Source organism: Ictalurus furcatus, chromosome 25 (assembly GCF_023375685.1).
Source record: "Ictalurus furcatus strain D&B chromosome 25, Billie_1.0, whole genome shotgun sequence".
NCBI lineage: Eukaryota > Metazoa > Chordata > Actinopteri > Siluriformes > Ictaluridae > Ictalurus > Ictalurus furcatus.
The window spans coordinates 9,632,642-9,655,040 of NC_071279.1; the positions used below are offsets into that span (position 1 = coordinate 9,632,642).

At 36.7% G+C, this 22,399-nt stretch overlaps 2 protein-coding genes across 3 annotated transcripts; both read left to right on the forward strand.

The window, feature by feature from the left end:
• Window positions 1–3,708: 3,708 nt before the first annotated feature.
• si:ch73-74h11.1 (desmoglein-2.1) lies at window positions 3,709–16,707 on the forward strand. 2 transcript variants are annotated; one of them, XM_053613848.1, is made up of 14 exons: window positions 3,709–4,355; window positions 5,612–5,719; window positions 7,449–7,607; window positions 7,735–7,873; window positions 8,012–8,181; window positions 8,333–8,467; window positions 9,878–10,063; window positions 10,208–10,920; window positions 11,107–11,249; window positions 12,077–12,298; window positions 12,414–12,653; window positions 12,804–12,922; window positions 13,211–13,525; window positions 14,228–16,707. In XM_053613848.1, exons 1-14 carry the CDS (start codon window positions 4,299–4,301, stop codon window positions 15,035–15,037), a joined length of 3,516 nt encoding a protein of 1,171 aa, XP_053469823.1. In that variant the 5' UTR covers window positions 3,709–4,298; the 3' UTR covers window positions 15,038–16,707. The 2 variants fall into 2 exon arrangements, with proteins under 2 accessions (XP_053469823.1, XP_053469824.1); XM_053613849.1 differs by lacking the exons at window positions 3,709–4,355; window positions 5,612–5,719 and adding an exon at window positions 7,131–7,307.
• A 1,205-nt stretch (window positions 16,708–17,912) lies between these two features.
• On the forward strand, window positions 17,913–21,075 carry ttr (transthyretin (prealbumin, amyloidosis type I)). The gene is made up of 4 exons (XM_053613852.1): window positions 17,913–18,069; window positions 18,660–18,799; window positions 19,261–19,396; window positions 20,546–21,075. Exons 1-4 carry the CDS (start codon window positions 17,986–17,988, stop codon window positions 20,651–20,653), a joined length of 468 nt encoding a protein of 155 aa, XP_053469827.1. The 5' UTR covers window positions 17,913–17,985; the 3' UTR covers window positions 20,654–21,075.
• The last annotated feature ends 1,324 nt before the right edge of the window (window positions 21,076–22,399 follow it).

Genomic DNA, 22,399 nt, shown 5'->3' on the forward strand with positions numbered 1-22,399 from the left:
AGTGATCATTTTTCCAATATATAGAGACTTTTAATACACCCTGTATATGATATGCCCATGTTTGTGGTATTCACCTCTTCTAATAGTACCAAGTTCATTAGTTGCGAAAACCTTTAGCTTAGTATTCTTCTAGAGTCTAGACTGTTCGTGCTTCAGCATGGTCATTTTGAAGAAGTGAAAACGTGATTTTGAAAGGAAAGACATGAAAGGTGCAGATGACAAATGGTCATTTAAAAACAAACAATAGTTAAAAGTAGTATAGTCTCTGAATTATTGACCACAGATTTCATGGTTATGGCCCATCCTTAAACTATTTGTAAAATTATTTTGTATACTAAAATATTTCAGATTCAATCCCACACTATGACCCCAAATAAACACAAAGGTCCTTATCATGTCTCTAATTGATCCATTTCAGATAGCTATGGCATCTGGGACAAACATCATTAATTTAGGCACTTAGGAGGCAGTTCTGGCAATTAAAAGTATATTGTTTGCCAAAAGCAGGCACCTTTAATTTTTTTTAATGACATTTGGAATCTGAGCGCAAAAAAGGATGAAATGCAGCATTTTACGCTGTGGACCAGATGAAGTGCGTGTCATCATTGGGCCATTACCAATTTACTATCAGGGATACCACTTGGATGGAACAGTAATGTATGTGGCCTGGGTCCTACCATGGAAGAAGTACATTTGAGGGCTTTGGTATGTTTTCCCAAACAAGTCTATGCACCTGCTTGAGATATGGAGCTTGTGGTATTTACAAAGCAAGGTAGTAGTCAATCAGCAGAGTAACAGAGTAGCAATCATTCATAAACCAAATTTGCTGCCTCTATCTCATTAGGATGCTTGTTTATTGGTTTTGGATTCTCTGTGAAGTACCGGTTCATGGTTTGTTTGAGAAATATTTCCTCTGTAGCAAATCTTTATGCTGGGGTGAAAATGGTAAATGAAATTATAGAAAGGCCAATCAATGTACAAAATTTAGTAAATATGTCACATATCAGAGTTTAAGTCAAAAGCAGGACTGAGAATAGAAGAGTTGTCATATTGGAAATAAAGGGGTGGAGATTTGTTTTATAAGCTCTAAGTTCTCACGATGGTAATGAAACTACTGCAAGTGTCAACTTATCCTCCTATCCTGAGGCATCATCTTCCTGCTTGGCACATGTTGTGAAGATGTTCAACGCAATAAAATGAGCCCTGATAGCAGTTGGAACTAAGGCTGCAACTATTTGCTACTTTTGAAACCTGTTTTTTTTTAGTTCATTTTACTATAAAAAATATCGTTACTTTTAACTTTGAAGTGTATTTATTTTATTTGTAGATGTTAATGTAATGTATAATGAATGATGAATGAGTGTATATTTCTATGCTGACATGTGGAGTGTGCTTTTATTGTTAGTAGTAGTGGCTTGATGATGTCGGAAGGGAGGTGGAAGAGATGATATCCAAGATTGACATGCTATCTGCCTGACATGAAAGAATACTTAATCTCTTAATATCACACTGAGGAACAAAAATATTCTCACAATTTCTCATGAACATTAAATTAGTGATCCGTCTAACTGAGTGATACAAACACCAAAAGCCAAAGAAGCTGCATGTCATTTTTAGCAACAGTTGCCTACATGAAGAAATGTGAAAACATTTTCTTTCTTCATGTGGTGATTTTAGCATTTATAACATTTAACTTTTAACTTATTGCTCAATCCACTAGGAAAAAAAAATGCTTACTATGCTATTTTCCTACACATGACTTCTATTCTCACATGAAAAGCACAATAAATAAACCTTTTGGAGGAGGTTCCTCTAATGACTACTCAAGTTTAGTATTTGAAGGAATGAATGTACAGACAGGCCTCAAACGTGGCTGTAAAAATGAGCGCCAATGTTTCAGTCACACCCAGGAGGTTTGGTATTACACCACACATTTCAGAAGACTTATAATACTACAGAAGCTAATACCCAATATTTAAAAGATAATAATATGGGACTGTTTATTATGTAAATTTAACACATTGCTGCTCAGTTTATGGGATGCTCAGATCTAAATTTTACAATTAATATCTTTCTTAGCGAATCAGTTGATCAAGCGGTATAACAAAGCTTGATTTACTGCGAAGTAACAAGTATATGTGTATATAAAATTTCATAGATAAAATCTATTAAATGTACAGTGGATACAAAAAGTCTGCACACCTTTGTTAAAATGGCAGGTTTTAATCATCAGGTAAATCAAGTCAGAACTTTTTCAACCCTCAATGTAAAATTACACTATATAAAAATTTAGTGAAAAACAATATTAAAAAAAAATAATAATAATTAGGGGAAAAAGGAAAATAAAAAACTTACAATAATGCCACCACCATGCTTCACCATGGGTACTGTAAGGTATTCTTTTGGTGCTTTTTTTTTTTTTTTTTGCACCAAACAGCCTTTTGGAATTGGTCTCATCAGACCATAACACATTTTGCCACATGGTTTGGCGTGATTTAGCGGAAAAAGGAAAATAAAAAACTTACAATAACCTTGTTGCATAAGTGTGCACACCCCTAAACTATAACTTTGTTGAAGCACCTTTTGATTTTATTACACCACTCAGTCTTTTTGGGTAAGAGTCTATCAGCATGTCACATTCTGACTTGGCAATATTTTCCCATGCTTTCTTGTAAAAACATTCTAGATCCATCAAAGGGTATCTCCTGTGCACCGCCTGCTTCAGGTCACCCCACAAATATTTAGTTGGATTCAGGTCTGGGCGGTGGCTAGGTCATTTAAAAACATTGATCTTCTTTTGGTTAAGCCATTCCTTTGTTGGTTTGGATGTATGATTTGGGTCACTCATGCTGAAAGGTGAAATTCCTTTCCATCTTCCACTTACTAGCAGACACCTGAAGGTTTTGCACTAAAATAGATTGGTATTTGTAACTATCCATGATTCCTCCATCTTGATAAAACGCCCAGTTCCAGTTAAAGTAAAAGAAGCCCAAAAGTATGGTGCTGCCACCACCATGCTTCACCATGGGTGCTGTAAGGTATTCTTTTGGTGCAGGTTTTTTTTTTTTTTTGCACCAAACAGCCTTTTGGAATTGGTCTCATCAGACCATAACACATTTTGCCACATGGTTTGGTGTGATTTAGTTGGGCTTGGATTTTTTTGTGATAAAGGGCTTCTGTCTAGCCAACCTACTCCACAGCCCAGAGTTGTGAAGAATAGAAGAGACTTATCACATGCAGAGAGTAATCAGTACTTGTCAGATATTCCTGCAACTGCTTTAATGTTACTATAGGTCTCTTGGCAGCCTCCCTGGTAAGTTTTTGTCTTGTCATTTTATAAATTTTGGAAGGATCTCCTATTCTTGGTGATGTCATTGTAGTGCTCTATTTTCTCTATTTGATGGTCTTTACAGTGTACCATGGTACATCTAATGGTTTGGAAATACTTTTATATCATTCTCATGATTGATACCTTTCAACAAGTGAAATGCCATGCATGCTTTTTAAGCTCTTTGAGGACCATGAAGGTCGGATGAAACCATGAAGATGTGAAGAAAATCCTACAGGAACAGTTGGTTTTATTTGGGGTTAATCAGAATAGTTTCATTGATAACAGCTGTACGATGATTACTTTTGAAAATAAGATTGAATGGATGGATGAAAAAAATGGTAGGGCTAAATGTAAGTCAAGTCAAAATAGCAAACACTGTATTTTATAGTATTTTAGACTGTTGAATTCGGCGAAAACTGTGGCAAGAAGCTTTTTCAATGGACTCTCAATCACAATACTTATTTAATGAGGAAATTAAGATTTAAAAAATAAATACACCGGGAATTTTTTTTAGTAAAATGCTAGAGAGTAAGTTTTAGATTCAAGAGGACAAGCTGAAGACATGCCTACAGTTGTTAGCATTTGTTATAGGTGAATTATATATATATATAGTCTGGAAAATAGCACTCTGCTTTTGGATATTTTGAATGATATGCCAAATGACAAAGTGATAAAACTACTTGGCAAACTAATGATAGAGTGAGAATAAAAGTATGTGTATAGGAAGACAGTTCATAGTATAGGTATTTCATAGAGGGGAGTTGCATAGGGATCCTATAGAAATGAATATTCTTGTACCTGTAGGTGTAACTAAACCGAAAGTGTTAATTCACAGGCTTGATTCTTAGCATCTCCCCTACTGTAACTGACAAGCAAGCAACCAGTCCTTATCAGCCAGAAGCAAACGAGGGGAGGGAAGAGACAGGAGTGGAGAGTGCTTGCTACTAACTGCAGGCCCTCAGTAATCATGGCTTTCCTAAAGCTTGGAAGACTTTGTTTGCTCTTGCTAATGTTCATGGCTGTGGTGAGTTACATTAGTTCACTTATTACAGCATTACTACTTTTATTTTGTACTTTAATTAGTCTTAAACTTGTCAGTTGTATTGAACAATCACAGAAGTCAGAATGTTTCCTAATATTTTTGGTTTGAATTAACAAAGTATATATTTTGTAAACACATAAAATGGCAAAATGAGCATTTGCATTTCAAAATTTATTTAACTCATCAATGTAGAAGCAGTATTAAAACTATTAAATGTGAATGTTAAATAATAAAGAAGAACACAATCATTTAACACCTGTGCAAGTTTGAAATATTCTTGAATTTTCTTGTGTTATTTATTAAATTTATTACATAATTATCCTATATATATCCTGGGCCTGTACCTATAGGGGGGAAAACACTAGTAGTTAAAATTAAAGAAGCCAAAGTAAAAATGTCCTTGCTTAACTCATATGCATATGTAATCAGACAATTTATTCAATTAGTGCTACAAACTGTTTGATGTACCCTGTTGTTAGGGCAAGCTTAGCAACAAAGAGATGGTCAAAGAGATGCAGCTGTTTCATAAGAAAACAAAGATCAGCATTCATGTGGCATTTGCATGTAGTGAGATGTCACATACATTGAGTGAGAAATTTGCAGGTAAATTTTTTGAGTACAGTATTACTGACTTACATTTAGGGCACATGTTTTTGAGGTAGGACATCGATAGGGTGTAAGGTGTGTTCCTGTGTTTGAGAGTAAACAGTAAAGGCAGACTGTATGTAGGTAGCTAAAAAAGTGTCCACAATTTGCATAAAAGAAGAATTTATCCTATTATCAACAACTTAATCCATTCTTTCATCATACTTTTATAATAGTGTATGGTATTTTGAATAACGATTATATAGAATTGCATAGTGAACACAGTTTGGTGATTTCCATGTAACACACCTGCTGGTAAATTGAATCGGTCATCTGCAGTAAGTGCTTTATCAGGGTGATGAGGGTGATGGTGATGGAGCATGTGTCAGGAACACTGGGCGGAAGGCAGGAATATACACCCTGAATAGGAGACGGTTCCAAAAACTGAGTTAGTCATCGCTGTATTATTCTTTTTTTTTCCTTTTTCTGTAAAAGCTGGTCTAAGCCAAAACAAACTACCAACAAACTACCAACAAACTTGCCAAGCGACATACTAAAAGTTTCTATGAACTGTAGTGAAGATAGCCGCACAAATACACACAAACACAATCACATTTATAAATGTAGAAATAACTTAAATATTTGTGTTTAAGGCAACAAAAACTGCAACAGGGTTCAAGAGAAAGAAGCGAGAATGGATTCTCCCACCAATGAAACTCAGAGAGAATGTAGACTACACAAAGCAAGAATTCGTTTCAAAGGTAAGCATACACTGTTAAATCTTGTAAGTGAAATCTAGGTTTGAGAACATATATGAAAGAAAAGCCTGGAAGAAGACAGTGATCAGTTTTCTCACATAACTTTGACATGTTAAGATCAGTTTTAGAGTTCAGAGCAAGACTCAGCCTATGAAATACGCCCTAGGGACATCAGAGAGGAACTTGACTTACAAGTTTTTCAAACTTAAAGGACAAGGACAAACGTTTTACTTTTTTCATTTGGCCAAATATATGAGACAGAACTACACTCCTGGTCAAAAACAAGGCCCAAGCTAAAAATGGTAAAATATTAAGTCTTAACAACAAATCATTTGTCAGAAAATCAGCAAGACTTAAACAAATGCACTCCTAAGACCTGTGCCAGCATCTGCTCATTTACATTTGCTGCAGGGAACAACTACTTTGACCTAATTCAAACTAACACATGTCTGGGTGTACTAAATACATACAATAAAATAAAAATAAAAAGCTGTCAGCAAGTTTAGCCACAAGGCTTAAACATTTCAAGAAATCTAAGGGAAAAGCTATAACATACTAAGTTCTTGCTAATTTCCTGACCAACGGTGTGCTGTTAAGACCATTAAAAGCTTAATATTTCGCCATTTGGGCTTGGCACATTTTTTGCTCAGGAGTGTATGATTAGTCCTACGGTGAGTAATTTAATAACTGTCATGTTTTACAATAACAAGGACACAAAGCATCATTTATGTGATGTGATGAGATGTTTGGTTTGTCTTCACACCCTGGGTGAAGTAGACAGGATTATAGGGGAGGATCACCTGAATATTTCCTCATAGCATAATTGAAGCCTGTTGTGGTTCAAATGCCAGAATTGGTTTGCTTTCACACAGCAACATGGTAATGAAGGTAAAACAACAACATAAAGGAAGATGTTTTATGGGTACAATATTTTCCTATTTTCCTAATTTGAAAAACTATTCTAGCTAAACCTTGATGCAAAGCAAATTTTTTAATACAAAAAATTCATTTACACAATGTAGACAAATTCCAAGTAGTGAAAAAGGAAATAGGGTTGACAAAGACAAGATTCATAAAAGATTTTAAAAAGGTGAGAAAAAAGGTGATTTAAAAGAAGGTGACATTCACAAAAGCATCATAAATGTGGGCATTCACCAAAACTGTCTGTCTAACTGTCATCTAAAGATGGTTATTAGTGTGACCAAATCTATTTTAGAAAGATTACATTTTGGGATAATGTAAACTGGCTTATGTATACAGTATTATTCCATTAAATCATAACATCCCCAATGTAGTCAATATCTAAATTTTTATGTAAAAAGTAACATTATATTACATTACATAAATTTTAATTAAAAATTTTAAATTAGCATTTGATTTCTTTACAAAGAGAATCAAAAAGTCAGATGGACAATCAACAAAAAGGGGATGTACTGACTCACGCTAAAATTGTGTTTCCAGATTTCCAAATTTGCCATCACCTTATTTGTGGGTTTAAATAGATTCTTCAAACGAATTTGTCTGGCTTTATTTGGGAAATCTAAGTGTGAAGAAATGTCTATTTTTCAAGTCATGCTGGCGTGGGTTCATGGTAAGTGCTCCACCTTGTGGAGGATCTTCCTCTTGTTAAACTTGAGTGACTGAGTGGGTGAGACAAGCCAGATACATAAGGGTTTAATGCTTGCACGGATAGATAGATGGCTGAAGAATAGATTTGTTTTGATTTGTTTAGATAAGGTCTGATAAAGAAACTGAAGGCAAACCATTTGAGTACCAACTGCGAGGGCCCGGTGCTGACCAGGAGCCATTTAACCTATTTGTTGTCAACCCCAAAAACGGCTTCGTCAGAATCACAGGGATTCTGGACAGAGAGAATGTAGCACAGTACAATGTGAGTTGGAAGTTTTTATTCTTGCAGAAATTATGCCTGCAATTTCCATTTGCAGTTATTTACAAGTCTGAGCATTATTTAAAATCTTGACTGAGTGATATCTGTGTGATACACACTCATACTGTAGCTGACTGGGATTGCTAAGTACAAAGATGGCAGACTGGCTGAGGAAGAAATTCAGCTGAGAATACAGGTTGAAGATGAGAATGACAATCCCCCAAAGTTTAAGCTATTCAAAGGGTTTGTAACAGAATGCAGCAAAATAGGTATGTATGCACTATGAATCCTTCCCTTAACTAAAATCCCCTTGTCTGTAAAACAGACTGTGATAGATTTTTCCTCCTTATATAAAAATGTGGCAAAATTTTTTAATACCTAATAGCATGTTTCCAACACCACTGTAGGAACCCCTGTCATGCAGATAACTGCTGAGGATGCAGATGAACAGGGGACACCCAATGCAAAGATTGCATACAGTATATTGAAGCAAATTCCAGAAGAATCTGGCCCTATGTTCACCATTGACAGAGATACTGGAGAGATCTATGTTAAAGAACACACCATGGATAGGGAGGTATGTGATATTAAGATAATCTGCCGACAAATGATTTTGTGTGTGTGTGTGTGTGTGTGTGTGTTTGTGTGCTGCCAATTAAGCAATCTTAACTTTAAAGTAACATTGTCTAATGAATGGAAGTCTCTTACCTCTGGTTTATCTCCTACAGGTATATGATTCATACACTTTAATAGTGCAAGGTGTAGATATGGACGGAGCACTGAACGGTAACACAGGAACTGGAACGGTGGAGATTAAGGTTTTGGACATAAATGACAATGTTCCTACTCTTGAAAAAGATGAGGTAACAAAGTAGATTTATAATATTTTAAAATACAATATGTTCACCAATCTGGTAGCTATACTCATTGACCATTTTATCAGCTACACCTGCCACTCAAGTCAGCTTTATTTCAGCTTTATTTCTATTTCTACAGAAAGCCAATAATGTAAATACAGTTTGCTTGAACAGTAATAATAAAACAAAAAAAATAGAAAAGCAATTTTTGTCAAGATCATTAACAGAATTACTTAAGATGTTAATACTTAAATATTACTATAATTATTGGCTATTAATATATGACTGAAAGACTGTAAATACAGTATGTACATATATACACATTATTTCCTGATGCACTAGTGACTAGTGCAGGTATTAATTCATTATTCTGAAAGCATTAGTCAGATATCAATATGCAGTCATAATGCTGGAAGGTATACACAGGTTTTAGAGCAACATATACTTCCATCCAGATTCCATCCCATCTTTACTTCTGAAAGACTCTCCCTCAATAAGATACTCTTTTTATACCCAATCATGTTACTGACCTGCTGGCAATTAACCTAATTAGTTGAAAAATTTTCCTCCAGCTGTTTCTTTTTAGTATCACTTACTTTCCCAGCCTTTTGTTGCCCTGTCCCAACTTTTTGAGATGTGTTGCGGCCATCAAATTCAAAATTACCTTATTTTTTTTCTTAAAATGGTACATTTCATCAGTCTAAACATTTGATATGTTTGCTATGTTCTATTGTGAATAACATTCGGGTTCATGAGATTTGCAAATCATTGCATTCTGTTTTTATTTACATTTTACACAGCGTCCCAAATATTTTGGAATTGTGGTTGTGTAAATATGAGGTTGTATAAATATCGTAGGTTTATTGTATCTTTAATTGTTGTGATTGAGGTTTTTAAGATTCAGGTAGGTAATTACATTTAAAAATGGTGGTCTAAAAGCAAAAAGCCCTACCACCTGATGAGTTTTTTTTTTTTTTTTCATTATTTCTCATAGCTCCTCCCAAACTAACATGCCAATATCACTGTCAATTTTGCAATAATAAATCTTTTTATCAGTAGTACTATATTGGTTCCTTTTCACTAAAGGTTGAAGCAGAGGATTATCCAATAACTTTCAGTTATTGTACATGTACAAAATGTCCTTTATGGCAGTTGTGCTGATAAATAGGCCAATGTATGAAGCTACAAGGTACCAACATGCGATTTTCCCTCTTGTACAATTACAAATGAATAAAATTATAAATAGGTATGATGCATGCTTAAATATTTATGCATAAGAAATTGTCTACTGCATGAACTGTAAATATTGGCTAAACAAACCGGGACTAGTTCTGACAGGGAAAAGGTTGCTTAATTTTCTACCAAAGAATTATGTTGAGCTACTTATGACAATTATGTTTTTGTCCCCTACTTTAGTATACTGGTGCTATTGATGAAGGTGCAGTTAATGTGGTTGTGATGAGAATCAAAGCTCTGGATAAAGATTTGAAGAATACTGATAACTGGCTGGCCGTCTTTGACATTGTGAAGGGTAATGAAGACGAACTCTTCACTATAGAAACAGACCCCAAAACAAATGAGGGCATTTTAAAGCTTGTCAAGGTATAAATGTTTGTTGCTGTTGTTGTAGTTGTTATTATTGTGGGGGGGTGGGGGGGGGGATACACTCCTGAATTTCAATTGTTCTAATCATATTTTCTTTTTTTCCCTTTTCCTCATCTCTGCTATCTTATTTGATGCATGAAGCCTGTGGATTATGAAAAGGTCAAAATGCTGGATCTTGACTTGGCCATTTCAAACGTAGCTCCTTTTATAAATGGAACTGCACTGTCCTTGGGTCTCAGTTTTGATTTCGACAGGCCTGAAGGACCTGGAATCATTGCTGGGCCTGGAGCTGGGGCAGGAGCAGGGGCAGGAGCAGGGGCAGGAGCAGGGGCAGGAGCAGGGACAGGAGCTGGGGCAGGAGCAGGGACAGGAGCTGGGGCAGGAGCAGGGACAGGAGCTGGGGCAGGAGCTGGGGCAGGAGCTGGGGCAGGGACAGGTGTAGGGACAGGTGTAGGGACAGGTGTAGGGACAGGTGTAGGGGCTGGATTGGATGTGAATACAGACGTAGATGTTGGAGTAGATGCAGGTGTAGATGCTGGGGCAAATGCAGGTGCTGGTGTAGGAGTTGCACCTGGTGTCAAACCTGACACCAAGCCTGGAGCTAAACCTAATGACAATACTGGCTCCAAACCTGGAATTAAACATGGTTCTAAACCAGGCAAAAAGCCAACACCAGGAGGAAAGAACTATCCAGTAAAAATCACCGTAAACAACTTGCCTGAAGGCCCAGGCTTTTTACCATCAGTGAAGGAGTTGCCTGTGTCAGAGAACCCAGAGGAAATGCATGTTCCCATGGTCATTGGTTCCTTTCCTGCCTTGGATCTTGATACTGGACAAATTGCTGAAAATGTCAGGCAAGTTTGAAGATAAATTTGATAAATCAACTTCAGGATCTATATTCAGCAGTCTTTAAAACAAGATTACATTTAATCCCATGCTTATAGCAGTGAGAAGAATGTTCTGAGAGATTAAACCTTCTGAATGTAGTGTTTGGAAAGTTTTTAATGCCTTTATTGACATATATTAAATTGCAAACACAGGTATGCAAAAGGATATGATCCAGAGAACTGGCTATCCATTGATGAGGAGACATCAGAAATTAAATTGATGAAGATACCAGATCGAGAGTCAAAGTCCCTCGTTAATGGATCCTACATCGCAAAAATCCTCTGCATGACACGAGGCAAGACAGACTGTGCTAAGATTTTGTTCAAGAAAATAAGAATTTTGTATTTCATTTAATAGGGATGATATATACACTTACCATGGGGAAAGAATGTGACTTTGACAGGGACATGGATGTTGGTTTGAGTATTTCAGAAACTTCTGATCACCTGGGATTTTCCCACACGAGTAAATAGAATTTAAACAGAATTGCAAAAAAAACCAAACAAACAAAAAAAACATCCCTTGAGGCAGATGAGATACAACAGCAGAAGTCCATGTCAGGTTCCACTTCTGTCAGACAAGAACAGGAATCAGAGGCTAAAGTGGGCGCAGACTCACTGAAACTAGGCAGGTGAATAATTGGAACAAAAAAGGTGGTGTTTTTCCAATCCTGTCCAACCGTCTAGTTTCGGTAAGCCTGTGTCCATCTGCAAAATTAACACTCATTGGATGGTTTTTTGTTTTATGCACCATTCTAAATAAACTTCTGAGACTGTTGTGCATGAATATCCAAAGAAATCAGCAGGTGATTTTTTAAAAAAATATTCAAACCAGCCCATCTGTCACCAACAACCATACTATGGTCAAAGTGACCGAGATCACATTTTCCCCCATGCTAATGGCTGATGGGAACGTTAACTGAAGCTCTTGACCTGTATCTGCATGATTTTATGCATTGTGTTGCTGCCACATGATTGGATAATTGCATGATTGAGCAGCAGTACAGGTGTTCCTATTAAAATGAGTCTCCTGTGAGTGTACTGTGTCTCTCATTATACTGTATTTGCCCTACATGTGCAATAGAATTTTAAGTCCTTTTTTTTTTTTTTTTTTTTAACTTAGATGTGCCACCCAAGACAGCTACTGGAACAATAGCTCTAAAGGTGCAGGATTCAAATGACCATTGTCCTACACTGACCAGCACCTTCCAGAGTATTTGTTCTGATAGTAATGTGGTAAACGTGACTGCATTCGATGAGGATGACTATCCCAATGGAAAGCCTTATAAATTTGTTCTGGTAGAGGAGGAGACTCATGGAAAATGGGAGATGGTTCCTGTAAATGGTAAAGCAGACAGCCGTTATTCTAACTTATTATATTCATTCTAACTATTAAAACGAAGATATGTATATTATTTTCTAAAATGTGTAATACTCATTTACTGATTTCTCTTTTTAAGAAACAACAGTCAGCTTCCATGCTAAGGATTTTCTGTGGCTAGGATTTTATGAGCTCAGTTTGGAGATTTTTGACAGGCAGGGTTTGGGATGTAAAGACAAACAAAAATTTCAATTAGAAGTGTGCACCTGTCAAGAAGGTGGCACATGTGACCTCAAACTAGCCCATCAGCATGGTTCTTCAGCCAAATTGGGGTTTCCTGCCATTGGAGTGCTTATTGTGGCACTAATTCTGCTCATCTGTGAGTTGAATCAAAAACATTCATACAGAATTTTCATGTTTCCTCCTGTTTTATAGACCACTGCCTATCATCGATGTTACAATATGCACAGAATTCACTGTTCTGTTCGATACAGATAGCATGTTTTGCAATTTTTTGCAATGTTTTCAGTGATTCCACTGTTGCTGTTATTCTGTCAGTGTGGGACATTTGGGGAATTCTCACAGCTGCCTTTTGATACAAAAGAATATCTTATCGAATACCACACTGAAGGCCAGGGGGAAGACAAGGTAAATTACTATTATAACTTCACACATTTTTATGATGCAGCTACAGCATTCAAAGAAATAATAAATGTGGATTTTGGTTGCAACAACTGAACTTAGTATAGAAAGTGACAAACAAAATGGAGGGACTGGTTAAAATTTGTCTGCCAAATTGCTTGCCAACTTAGTGATTAAACTTCATACCCAAAGTATTTTTCATGAGACAACCCCTTATCTGGCAACACTGAAACAATACTGTACTTTTACCATAACATACATTTCACTAGTAACATTTTTATTGCTTCTTTGCAGTCGGTGCCTCTGATGTTTGCTCCCGTTGTGGCAGACCAACAAACTGTGGCAGCGGTTGGTAGCACTTTCAACAAGGCCTCCATGGTGCAAAGCGCACAGGGCTTTGATACCAGGGTGCTCAATAACAAGCTCCAAAGGGGGGTTATGGAGGTTGACAGCATGTCTGAATATCAACACAACACACTACAAGCTCAGCACGCTCTAGAATCTACCCATAGAAACACTCTCCACTCTGCATCATTTCGCCAGAAGGTGCATAATATTTATGAAGAGATTGCACTGCCAGATTGCTATCTCCATGAATATTTCTCTCAGGTAGGAAATCAAATACATCTTATTCATATGTAGTAGGGATGTTCTGAACTGATGCTGAAACATCATCAACGCTAACGCTACAGTGGCCAATAAGTGCAAAGAACAAAAACGCAACAGCAAATCAGAAACTGCAGAACCTGAGCTCAAAATGGTAACGTAGGTGCTTAATAAACATTGCAAGCTTGTTGCTGATTGGACATGGCTTATGACCATCACAAGAATTATTTCCCTTTTTTTTTTAGTCTGTTGCATAGTTAGCCTAATGAAAATGATGTTATAGTAAAGAGCAGTTCTTTCTTCTGAACCACCTCCTCAAGGCTGGTTTTCAGCTTTCGTTTACTTATATTAATGCTGTGCAAAACTGATAGCACATTTGAAATACCATCATATGAATGTCCTTAATAAGAATAAGCATGAATAAAAGTATCCGTAGATTCATTTTGACTCATATTTCCTTGGTTACTAAGTGGGTATTGGAACTGAATCAGTTATCAGCAGTATTTAGAAATCTAATATTTGTATAATATTTGTAATTTATATATATATATATATATATATATATATATATATATATATATATATATATATATATATATATATATATATGGGATTAGGACATTTCTAATATGTAGGCCTATTTTTACATGCTCTATACATGTAATCCCACAAATACTGATTATCATTTCTTACCTCTTATTACAGAAAGCAAGATTTCTGGCTGATAGGCCTGCTCTCAATGACAGTCTGTTGATGTATAACGATGAAGGCCAATACTCTCCTCTTGACTCCTTAGACGGCTTCAGTATCCTTGAGGCAGATAATGACCTGGGTTTCCTCGATGACTTGGACACAAAATTTGTGAATTTAGCAACAATTTGCAGTCCTCCACCACCCAAATTAGAAGAAGTTGAACATATTGTCAAGTCATTGGAAACCAGCATCAAAAGTGAGAGTTCTATAGCCAGTGGTGCAGATCTGGTTGTGAAATCTGATCAGTCACCACCACAGCAAAGCACAATCACCAATGTTACCGAGACTATCAACAAATCAAGCAGCATAAGTAGTAGTCCAACACTGCTGATTCAACAGCAGCCTTTGTACTGCCTGGTGGAACATCAGGCACCAAGTGCTGTGATTTTTGCTGAAGAGCCTGTACAGGGAATGTACTTAATAAATGGGCTTGCAGCAACTCAGGGGCTAGTTCTCCAGGGTGGTAATGTACTACAGAATGCCGTAGAACAACAAGGAATATATCTGATTGATGGGATGCCTATGTTACAAGAAAATATAATGTTAGGCAACTGTCCAAATCGTGTCAGTGCAGGTAACTTAGCTGTTTCCTCTGTGCTAGTTCAGGGAGAGGAAGGCAGGCAACAACTCCAGGTTTTTCTACCTCAAGACGCACAACCAGGGCAATCAAAGGACAAAACTGATGTAGAGTCAGGCAATGTAAAGAATATTAAGCCTGCAAAGTCTCAGGTCAAATCAAAGAAAAGAACATATGTACGCTGACTTGCCAGTTTATTAGATACACGCTTTATCTTCACACCAACTGGACATATTCCCTTGATTTATATATCAGGCAGTCAGACCAGGTTTTTTTTTTTTTTTTTAGATCATCATTTAGAATTCAATAAAGCATTTAAATGGTCAGGACAAGTTACCTTCGCTGTCATTCTGGAATTTTCTTGCACAAATATTTATCAAGAAACAACCAGTTGCATAACAGTTTGTGGTTCAGATGGGTGGCCAGAATTGTGAAAACCAGATAAGCATTAACCAGGCAAAACACACCCAATTTGAACAATAGTATGTATTAAGAGCATGTCAGGTGCTGACGTCAGCAAATAACAAAAGTTCTGGAGGAAAATTGGATGACCGAGTGCAGTGGAAAAAAGTTGTCTGGTTGTTATTCCTTTTGTTATTATGATGATGGAAGGATCAATATCCTTCCCGTAGAGAATCCATAGAGCCGTTCTCTGTGGTAGTGTAGTAGACTGCATCTCTTTATGGCTACAGTTTATCCACACTACAATGGATACTTTCTTGACACATACAACACGTGTATAGTCACAAAAGTATTCCCTAAACAAGACATTTTGTTTTTATTTCTGCAGTGGCTTGAACAAATGCTCAACCCTTCTCAACTTCATTGCACGTCTTTGGGATGAGGTAGAAAATATTGTTTGCAGCAACACTCTAAGTATGTTACAACATTACAGTTCACTTCAATTCAAATCAACTTTAATGTCATTATATAGTACCAATACAAGGGGTGTACAGTATAATGAAACACTATCAGGCTATAATTGTCTATCATTTGTATGTGCAGGTCAAGTGTTTGGGTTAATGTGGTCTCGCACAACCCAGTGGCTACAGCCATTTTCCCTCTGGCTTCACAGCCTTTTTAAAATAGCATGTAGAACTTCCTCGTGACCTTGTTGGTATTACTCATCCAGGTGCTTAAAGCACCGCCTCTGGCGGTCAGTAGAAATGAAATAGAATGATGGTTACATATGTAACCACAGTTCTATGAATTTCAGGTGACCGCCAGAGCTTGGAGCTAGAAGATTGCCAAGAGGTCACTTCAGGGGTGAACATGCCTTTAGTACCGGGGCAAAGGGCATACATCACCCAGGACACAGGTGACTGTTGATACAAACATTCGACCTGTACTTACACGTGATGGACATCCAGGTGCTTAAAGCACTGCCTTTGGCGGTCAGTAGAAATTAAATTTTAAATGGGGGACGGGGGCAACAGATTTTCAATGTGGTCTCAGACTGTTGTACCCTACTATGTATGTGACCTAAGATGTACTTGTCATTGACAATATGTTGTGTCATTATTCAAATTATTGCAAATGTGAATTTACCATTAATTAAATTCTTAAAGTTTTAAAAATCATTTAAAAATCCTTTATGTCTCCATATTCTGTGCTTCTATGAAAGCTTTTCAGAGATGCTATACAGATAGTGTACAAGTATTTTTGTTGGATGTTTTGGGGTTGAATTGTTGTATTTGTCATAAAACAATATAATATACCAAAGTTAATAAAAGAAAATAAACACACACGTAATGCATACCTGTACAATTATGTTAATTTTCTTTGCAATAAACTCTGTTTGGTACCAATAAATCACCTGGACTGCTTTAGGTCAGTAGTAAAAGCAGTGCAAATAGCCACTAACAAAAACACATGTTCATTCCTCGTCGGTCAGTGAGCCAAAAACATCACACAGCCAGCTGGCTGAATATTATTGTTAAATCAAGCTAGATCAAATGTGATAAACAGTCAACCATTAAGAATTGCATTGTAACCTACAGATGAGACGGTTCTAATTATTGAGTCTTTCCTAACTATTCTCCAGCAGATATAATGATTAGACTGCCACTTGTGCTCACATACAATAATGCATTTTACCCTTCAAGAAGGCCTGACGTGACTTTTTTATCCCCAGCAAAACGATACCACAAAATATGATTAGTTGAGTAGTAGTTAATAACAGAAGTCATTGATTTCATCATGACGTGGCATGTACTGAACGCGCACAAGCAAAAGAAGGTATCCAGCTCCCAACTGCCGCAACAGAAAACATTTTCCCTATCATTAGGTGATCACAAGTTCAAATCCCAATGACGCAAAATTGGTCATGGTTCCTGGGTTCACTCTCACCTGTCAATCACAGCAACACTAGCCAATCATGTGCATCTGTGGAAGAGGGCAAACAGTACAGAGTGTGTTATACTGCCCTTTGACACAACATGAGGCAAGTGTGTGTTAACCTTCACCCTACTGGTTCACAGTTGTCAAATGGTAGAGGAGGCCTAGCAGGTGGGAGGAAACTGGCAGGTGACAAACTGGGGAGAAAATACTCCAGATCCTTTTGATTTTCATGCCGACACTGAGTCATTCACAACGTAATTAGTAGACATTCTTATCCCAGAGTGTGTCTGTATCTGTAGCAGAGTGTGTGTGTGTGTCTATCGCAGTGTGACTGAACAAATTTCACATAAGATGATACAATTACAAGATGAACAAGATGATCAATTTACAAAATGATTGTGTTTACTGACACTTGCCTACTGGCAATGTTCCTTGTTGACTCAAATAACTACTTCAACATAGAGGTAAGCCCTGGTTCTTTGACAAGTTATCAAGAAAGAAACTATGAATTACTGTATGAGCCTTGCAGCTTTGAAAAGTAAATCTGAAAAACTACTAAATAAATGTTCCAGGCATTTTGTTTCATGATGAAACAAGAGCTTCCCTTGTGCAACTAATTTTTCTGAGGAATGAATGAATGAATGAAGTAAAATTGCCACTAAGGTTTTTTTGCTGGAAGTTACACATTACCCACTTATTTACTGTGTCAAGGCAACGCCCCAGTTTTCCCCTGGAGTCACCAGAGCGCACAGAAAAGGAACTAATTCAACTATTTAAGGCATATATTCAGTGTATGCATTCGTGTTCCACCATGGCCAGAGCTATCACTTTTGTCCTTTTTGTGTCAACACTTTTCTGCTGTCAGGCTGCTCCGGTGGTAAGAGTTCAACAGAATACTTCCAAGTGCAGACTTTGTTAAAATTATTAGTTTTGTCGCGAACTAAATTGTTAAAACTGTGTCAAGTAACTTGAGACTTTTTAAATCAGCTCATATTATGTAAAATGCCATAATCTGACATTCGTAGCTGATATATTTGTTATAAAACATTGTTAAATGTTGCATATAATTGCTTATTCTGGCTTTTTGGAAGAGTCAGAAATGTCATTATCCAATGGCATCACTTTAACAGCATAGTGAAAGAATAATAAGAATAATTATCATTGATTATTTAAATAGAATCATTCAAAATGCAATTAAAATCTGTTCGGTAGGTTTAAGAATAACTAAATAAAATCATAAATCACACATTTTGAGCAATGTTTATTTTTGTTCTGTATTACTGTTGTTATTTATATTAGTGTGCTGTGATGACTATGAAATGGTCCTGAAAATTTACAGTTAAGAAAAATGACAAAAGGAGTATGATAAGTTAATGTTCACCTTGTGTTTGTCTATGAAAAACTCACAAACCACACAAGATCAGAAAATGCTTTGGGAATGCAATTAGGTTCTTTACTACCTCTTAGGATCCTCATGGCAGTTCAGATGTACATTGTCCTCTAAACGTAAAGATACTGGACGCATTGAAAGGCGCACCTGCTGGAAATGTGGCACTAACGGTCTTCCGCCAAGGTGCTGATAAAACATGGGAAAAAGTTGGCAGTGGGTAAGATGACATCCAAAAATGATACATTTTAGGACATATAGTAGGGTTGTGATACATATTAACACCAATTTATTAATACCAATTTTCTTCACACAGATTATTTCACATAATTTATTTTACATACAGACTATAAAGCAGAGAAAGCAGTCTTTCCGAATTGTTTGGTTACTGAAGGTTAAAAGTAACCTTCACTAAAAGTCTGTTGAAATAAAAGTCATTCTTTTCAGAAATGTGAAGCTCTAAGCAGATTCCTTAAGCTGTAATACTGGGTTATAAGCCTCACACAAAATCAAGAATTTTGTATTCAACACTCATGATAGGCCATAAATTCTGAAAAAATGCTAATGTAGCTGTAGTGGAGATGCTCATCACTGATTCTTGTGGGGAATCTGATTTATTGTAACAGATTTTAGTCTTCCATCACTTATTCTCTCAATAACCTCAATATCGCCTCTTTCCAGGAACACAAATATAGCTGGTGAGGTTCATGACCTTCTGTCCGAGCAGGACTTCAAACCTGGTGTGTATCGTGTGGAGTTTGACAGCAAAACCTACTGGAAAACAGAAGGTCGCACACCATTCCATGAAGTTGCTGAAGTGAGTGGTCATTCTCTCTAAAAAAAGAATTTACTAGAAGTGCTCATTGACTATGTTCACATGCAAATCAAATTCCGTTTAAGGTCTATATTCGGGTTGCAATCATATCCCAAATACGGTTTGTGTGTGTACAGGCATCAGAATATTCCTGTATGCGTGGTTGTTTTAAGTATGTTGATCTACACATGTACTTTTATTTTCATGGGAGATTCAAGATGTTGCCGTTGCTATTCACAATTCCTTGCAGAATGCGCATATCTCCTTTCACTGGATTTTATGAATAAGGTGTTTACATGCAACAAATTTCCAATTAAAACAGGCATATTCCAGGGGTGGGAATCATCGGATTGCAGTGTTTACATGACTCTTATATCCAACTCTAATATTGCCAAATTCCAATTAATATCAGAATAGTGATGTAAGGAACCACGTTTACATTCACAAGGTTTTTAACAGTTGCTCTCGTGGATTAGACAGGAGAATCCAGAGACTAATTAATCAGTCTCCTGGAATGAAGAAAAAAAGAATTCCCAGATTTTTTTTTTTTGTCAAGTTGAATGTATGGAAATTGATCCCACATGCATCTTCACTGCTTACTTCTGTTTAAAATAAATAAAAATAAAATGGAAGAAAATCCAAGAATTTTGGTCAACCCTGAGACTGGGCTCTATTAACATTCCTGATTTGAGAGGCTAGATTTTTAACTTTGCCCAACAGTCTTTAAATGAGCACTGGATTCTGAAAATGTGCTTAATAGGAAAAAGTCAGAAACCCATTTTTCAGCATTGTAGTTGTGCCCAATTGAAGAAGACAACAAAATGGGTTTCGCTTTGAGAGTATGAAGTATGGCCCATAGTGATGAGTGACTGCATTTACATATGAGTGTGTAAACTGGACTCTGACATTCAGTAAATAGCATCGTTGAAAGACAAACTGAATCCATTTTTGGACTTCAACCGAGTGCTTCAATTTTGCCAAACATAGCACATAGACACATCTGTCCATAAACCACCAGTTATTCAAACACTGTCCATTTGTCATAAACGCACTCACTGTTTTAGAACAGAGTTCAAAGTATGTAAGCACTATATGAAGTTTTACATGAATATGATTATATAAACTGATTTGTTACCAACTGTATGATTGCAGGTGGTGTTTGAGGCTCATGCAGAAGGACATCGTCATTACACTCTGGCCCTGTTACTGAGCCCCTTCTCCTACACCACAACAGCTGTAGTGGGGAAAGGACATGATTAGATACGCGCAGTATGCCAAGTACCCACACCACCCACGTTTCCTCATACCTGTACAACGATTAGCTTGACAGGTGACCATGATGAACACATTCAGACAAGAAAGATTACTCTCTAAATAGGTTTTCAACTATAAACTCTTTTAATGGTCATTACAGAGTGTAATGCAGTGAGCAAACCGGTAACAGTGAAGAGACCGGAAAAACGAAAGGGAAAATAAATGTAATAATAAAATCAGTCAAAGCAGTCAATATCTGTCATCCTGTTTCCAAAAAGACTGATGCAGAAAACATGGATCCTGAAAAACAGTACAAACACAGAGGAAAGTGTTCCCCTGGCTTTCTGCTCCACTTTTTTAGTTTTGAATGTTTTCGAAGACTACACATTTTTAATCCAGATTTAAATTAAATACTTGTGAAAACTAAATGTGCACTCTACATTATTTTCATTTTTGAAAACAGCCACCACACTGCAACTGTCAATCATCAATGCAAATGTGAAAAGAACTCAAGGCACAAATATGAATACTGCAAAAATGTAACACTATGACAATTTGTAATGGTGAATACATTTTTCAAATTTTATATTTTTTTCAATCATTTCAAAGACAGATGAACAAGTTCATTTTAAAATAAAAACAATTGGATATTAAACATTTTATTTTAAACCTACAGGCCACCACCTCATGATGGTACCTAACTAAAAATGGGTCACAGGTTCAAAAATTGCTCCCGAAGATACAATTTTGGACACAACATACTGCGAGCATAACCCAAATTAGGAATACAGGGCTAAGACAGAAGGCTTAAACACCTCCTGAGTTGGGACACCGAATCTTTTTTTAAAACGTTAACAATGCCATAAGTCATTTGTGATGAATGTTATGAAGATTACTAGTAGCTTAATAACAAGATTTGACAATGTGCCCTTTGCAAGCACCTTGGTAAAGATACTTTGCTTAACACAGTTTGTAACTTTTAGTTTTGGTTCTATGCGTGAAAGTTCATTACATTTATGCATGAAAGGACTGATAATGAACAGATAATCATCATGCAGGCCAGGTCTAAGTGCACACGTTGTGTTGTAGTGTGAGAATGAAAGATCTCCTGTATTTAAACAAAATACTGTTGCCCAGTGTCTGACCAGCATCCAAAACAGAATACTGTCTACTAGTCTGATGGGTCACTTATGATATGTTGTAATAACAATGTATTTTCTTTGATGTTAATATCTTCCATAACAAGACACACTGAATGAAAAACTCAGTTTTCCAACTACACAGCTTAAGGGGGCGAGAGTTCATTAAGTAAAATAAATGCGGGTTCAATTTAGACAGAAACCCCTAAAGTACCAATCAACCTCAATTTTAAGACCACAAAACTGGTGAAAATAAGAAGCTTTACAAGCAATAAGAGTGAAGGACTGGATTAAAAAAAGAGAGAAAAAAGAAAAGTTTCACACAGGGGCACAGTGGGACTTTGGCACTTCTAATCTCCTTCACTGTAGTATTAACCTTCACTTCTTCAACCCTATTTCATAAACAGGCTATCAGATTCCTTACCCCAATTGGTCAAAATCATATTCATATAACCTCCAACCATAGCAACTAGGTATGAGCAAACACAGGCTTTAATCTGCAAGTTTAAGAAGAGAAGAAATCTGTAAACAAGAAACTTGAGTCTACAGAGTACAACCATGCTTCAGCACATATATACTGTCAGAGGGCAATGGCTCAGCCTGGTCTTAGACA

Excerpts from the sequence above, each read along its gene's own strand:
- si:ch73-74h11.1 (XM_053613848.1), top strand. The coding sequence starts at position 4,299 with ATGGCTTTCCTAAAGCTTGGAAGACTTTGTTTGCTCTTGCTAATGTTC. Across the intron at positions 8,468-9,877 it reads CTACTCTTGAAAAAGATGAG|TATACTGGTGCTATTGATGA; the intron begins GTAACAAAGTAG and ends CCCCTACTTTAG. Across the intron at positions 12,299-12,413 it reads GGAGATGGTTCCTGTAAATG|AAACAACAGTCAGCTTCCAT; the intron begins GTAAAGCAGACA and ends TCTCTTTTTAAG.
- ttr (XM_053613852.1), top strand. The coding sequence starts at position 17,986 with ATGCATTCGTGTTCCACCATGGCCAGAGCTATCACTTTTGTCCTTTTT. Across the intron at positions 18,070-18,659 it reads GCTGTCAGGCTGCTCCGGTG|GATCCTCATGGCAGTTCAGA; the intron begins GTAAGAGTTCAA and ends ACTACCTCTTAG. Across the intron at positions 19,397-20,545 it reads CATTCCATGAAGTTGCTGAA|GTGGTGTTTGAGGCTCATGC; the intron begins GTGAGTGGTCAT and ends GTATGATTGCAG.